The sequence below is a fragment of the Anarrhichthys ocellatus genome, unplaced genomic scaffold (assembly GCF_004355925.1).
Source record: "Anarrhichthys ocellatus isolate YVR2014 unplaced genomic scaffold, GSC_Weel_1.0 scaffold135, whole genome shotgun sequence".
Taxonomy (NCBI): Eukaryota; Metazoa; Chordata; class Actinopteri; order Perciformes; family Anarhichadidae; genus Anarrhichthys; species Anarrhichthys ocellatus.
In genome coordinates, this window is record NW_022280165.1 from 492670 (window position 1) to 496669 (window position 4000).

The 4000-nt window shown below is 50.7% G+C and overlaps 1 protein-coding gene across 3 annotated transcripts in view; it reads right to left on the minus strand.

The window, feature by feature from the left end:
* The window catches only part of hectd1 (HECT domain containing 1), an 11571-nt gene that overhangs the window by 1935 nt on the left and 5636 nt on the right, over positions 1–4000 (minus strand). For all 3 annotated transcript variants that reach the window (XM_031877382.1, XM_031877383.1, XM_031877381.1), the window contains 10 exons: positions 3826–3982; positions 3233–3303; positions 2991–3142; positions 2861–2915; positions 2449–2680; positions 1891–1973; positions 1659–1786; positions 1246–1447; positions 717–854; positions 92–576 (listed from right to left, as the gene is read on the minus strand). In XM_031877382.1, the coding sequence (XP_031733242.1) occupies positions 92–576; positions 717–854; positions 1246–1447; positions 1659–1786; positions 1891–1973; positions 2449–2680; positions 2861–2915; positions 2991–3142; positions 3233–3303; positions 3826–3982 (1703 nt within the window). The remainder of the gene's footprint in view (positions 1–91; positions 577–716; positions 855–1245; positions 1448–1658; positions 1787–1890; positions 1974–2448; positions 2681–2860; positions 2916–2990; positions 3143–3232; positions 3304–3825; positions 3983–4000) is intronic.

Here is a 4000-nt window from a genome sequence, read left to right on the forward strand (position 1 = left end):
TCACCACCTGCCTCACCACCTGCCTCACCACCTGCCTCACCACCTGCATCACCACCTGCATCACACCCATCCACGCTGCTCTCCCTCTCACCTGTGTGGGTTGACGAGCTGGAAGTCGTCCCAGGTGAGGATGCCGTGGTACCAGGCGGGCGGTTTTGGTTTGGGGGGGTCCATGATGAACTCTGACTTGGAGTCCTCGTCGAAGCTCCCCACGGAGTAGGTCTCCTGGCTCTCCTCGGTGGACGCCTCCGACTGCAGCTCGGACAGCAGCAGGAAGGGCAGCGGGTTGGGCCGGTCGGCGTCGTGTCCCGGGGGAGACCCGCGACTCTGGTAGAGCAGCTTGCTCATGTTGGACTTAATGTCACCCATGCAGAGCAGCTTGAAGAAGGGCTGGGAGACCGGCAGGTCCACCAGCCGGTTGTCCTGGATGCACTTGGCCAGGAAGACGCCCAGGAAGTGGAAGAGCTTGGCGATCCGCTCCAGCTCCTCGCTGTCCTGAGGGAACGGAGCCGGGAACAGACCGCAGGAGCGCTGAACGTAGAAACCAGGAGGCTTCAGACCACCACCCAGATCCACCTGAGACCCAGAGAGACCAGGTCTATTAATTCAGACGATAGAGGAGATGTTGTCTGTGTGCGTGTGTCTGTGTTTGTGTGTGTGTCTGTGTGTCTGTCTGTGTGTGTCTCTGGGTGCGTTGAGATGTTGTTGTTGTTTACCTGTCTGGACTCGTCGTCTGGGAAGTCGTCGTCACACAGGTAGATCCCCAGAGACGTCCTCTGGAACTCAGCGGCCACCAGAGCGTAGAACTCCAGAGTTGGACCCAGACCGGTTCCCTCCTCCCCCTGAAACTCCACCTGAACACAGAACACAGACATGGTGAGGGGGGGGCTGCCAGAAACCTGGTTCTAAAGTCGTAGAACCTGTTAGTACTGAAGAGGTCCAGAGTTATCGGTTCTACTGTCGGTACTTTATTTAGTTCTGCAGAGAGACGTCTTCAGAAGTTTATAAACAAAACGATAAAGAAATGATGATTATTGTGTGAATGAATGAAAGGTTCAGATATTCAAAGACGCTCTGAATCTAGTGACGGAGTAATCTCACTACGATGAAGTCCGTTTGATCCCATCAAAAGCTCCAGAAGAAGTAAGAGGCCTTTGAGTTAGTTTGTTTATATCTTTTACATCAAATAAAAATCTCAACATATTGATCGTTTCCTGTCTTTTATTGTGAAGAACGTTGTCTCACCTCCAGCACCGACTTCCTGTCTGCGTGCAGCTGCATGACTGACTCCGCCCACTCCATCATGGCTTCTCCTCGGGGGACTTTCACTCGCTCGTGTTTCAGCCGACCGACCCTAAACTCACCGGGGTCGTCCCGCCGCACCGTGGTGGACGGGCGGGACCGCTCCATGGTCGCCTCCCGCCGGTTCTGGAGCCACACGATGGCCCTGCAGGACACACCGGGGTCAGAGGTTAAGTTTAAGAGATATATATAAATAATGAGTTTAAGGGCTGATGAATGTCTGAAATCAAAAGGTTTATTATCTTTTAAATCCAGTTTTTCAGGATTTATTCACTAGTGTTTGGGTTCCTCTCACTTCTTTATGTATTGTATTATTCTCTACTCTCATCTTACTGACATCCGTCCCTCAGACTCACCTGGACGCTCCGAACGCCGTGCAGGTGAAGTAGAGCTGTCGGGTCTCGAAGGGGATGAGGAAAGGACACTTGGAGGTGAGCTGTTCACACCAGTCGGGCAGAGCTCCACTGGCCAGAGCCAGAGGCTCCTAGGAAACGAGGAAACATCCTGTTTAACAACAACAACAACAACAACAACAACAACAACAACAACAACAACCGGCTCTGTGCAGACAGGAAGTGGTGAGCGGACCTCGATCTGCTGCAGGATCTTGGTGGTGATCTTCTTACTGGTGAACTCCTCTGGAGACGCGTTGAACTGCAGCTCATCAAAGTCTGCAGACATAAAGATAAAGCACCAAGTATTGAGATCTGTTCATTGTTAGAACGTGATGAATGAATTCCATCAAGAACCGTCTTTAAATGTTATTCAAGGAATGTCTGTAAAGTCACACTGACCTCAAAGAAACTTCAAACACACGAACGGAGCAGTAAACTGTGTGTGTGCGTGTACGTACCCTCCTGCAGTGTGTGTGTGTACGTACCCTCCTGCAGTGTGTGTGTGTACGTACCCTCCTGCAGTGTGTGTGTGTACGTACCCTCCTGCAGTGTGTGTGTGTGTGTGCCCTCCTGCAGTGTGTGTGTGTGTACCCTCCTGCAGTGTGTGTGTACGTACCCTCCTGCAGTGTGTGTGTGTACGTACCCTCCTGCAGTGTGTGTGTGTGCCCTCCTGCAGTGTGTGTGTGTACGTACCCTCCTGCAGTGTGTGTGTGTGTGCCCTCCTGCAGTGTGTGTGTGTGTGTGTACGTACCCTCCTGCAGTGTGTGTGTGTTGGTTGCTCCGTCTCCTCCGATGATGTAGAGGATGCGCAGCAGCTGCAGGACATCTTCGACTCCGCAGGCGTTCTGGCTGCAGCCGGCCTTCGCCTGCGCCATCTCCCGGGCAACGCACAGGATCTCGCTGCTCTGATTGGCTGAGACCGATCCGGGGCTCAGACCGCCGGAGCGACCCCCTGATATACTGATGCTGTGTTCACACAGGTCCTGTAGGGGGGGCAGAGGTCAGATGGGTTTCATTGGAAACATATATACACATTTTAAACTATTCCCATGTCTCCAGCCAGCCCCTCCAGCCAGCCCCCCCCCCCTCTCCTCCCCATGCTTCAGCGGGTTAGTGTGTGACATGAAGTTAAAAGTTAGTGAGAGAACACAGCGACGTCTCACCATCTTTCCGCTCTCCTTCTCTTTCTCAGAGTCCTTCAGCTCTCTGTACATTATCCTGCAGGACCAGAAACACAACACATCAGACCCGTTTCACATCACACTGGACCTGAACCTGGTTCTGGTCTCTTACGTGTACGTGGGCTCCCAGATGCGCCGCAGCTTGTCCGTCTTCACGGCTCCGCTGCAGGAGAGCTGCAGCAGCCGCTGGACGTAGTAGAAGATGGTGGACTTGTAGTTGGACAGAGGAAGCTCCACCTCCCGGGTCGTCCCTAGACCGGCCACCTGAACACACACACGCACACACACACACACACGCTTGTTAACCTTCTACAGACGTTTCCTGACGAGCTCAGCTGATTGGTGACGTCGTACCTTCAGGGTGAGAGACAGGTGAGGAGACGGAGCACACTCCACCTCCTCCTGGACCTCCGAGCGAGGAGTACCTGTCAGAGGAAAAAGGTTTAAATACTGAAATAGAATGCATTTATTCTCATCGAGCAAAGTACAACAAATACTGACTGCATATATAAACATACTCGATATGTATTTGTTGTGAAAACGGTGAGATAGTTTATTGTATCGGCCCAAAACACAATAAATAAATACAAAGATGCTTAAAAATAATTACTGAACTCAGAAATGTTGCTCAGTTTCAAAATAAAATCATACGAATGTTTACTGAACGTTGATGTTTCATCAGTTTCATCCATCCGACGTAAACATGTCGAAAAATACATGAAATGATTTGTAAAGTACGCTGATGATTTTTGAGAAAAACTATATTAGTAACTTGTGTGTAAAACTTATCTGAACAGTACAAGTAATACGTTAAGACTTAAAGTAAAATATGGTTAAAACTTGGTGAGAAAATTTAGTAAAATATGTGATTTATTTTTGTGTGAAAAAGGTGTTTTTTGTTGCAGGTATTTTAGGATCCAGTGTGTGTCTTAGTGTGTGTGTGGTACCTGGCTGGGGGATCTCCAGGTCGGTGGTCTGCTGGACGTTGGTTCTTCCTGGTCTGGGGTCAAAAGCGGGGACCAGAGCAGAGAACTGTCTCTTGAGGACAAAGTCGTCGTCCCACGTCCTCCTGCGACCTCCTTTGGTCTCGTACTCCTCCTCCTCCTGCGACACACACACACA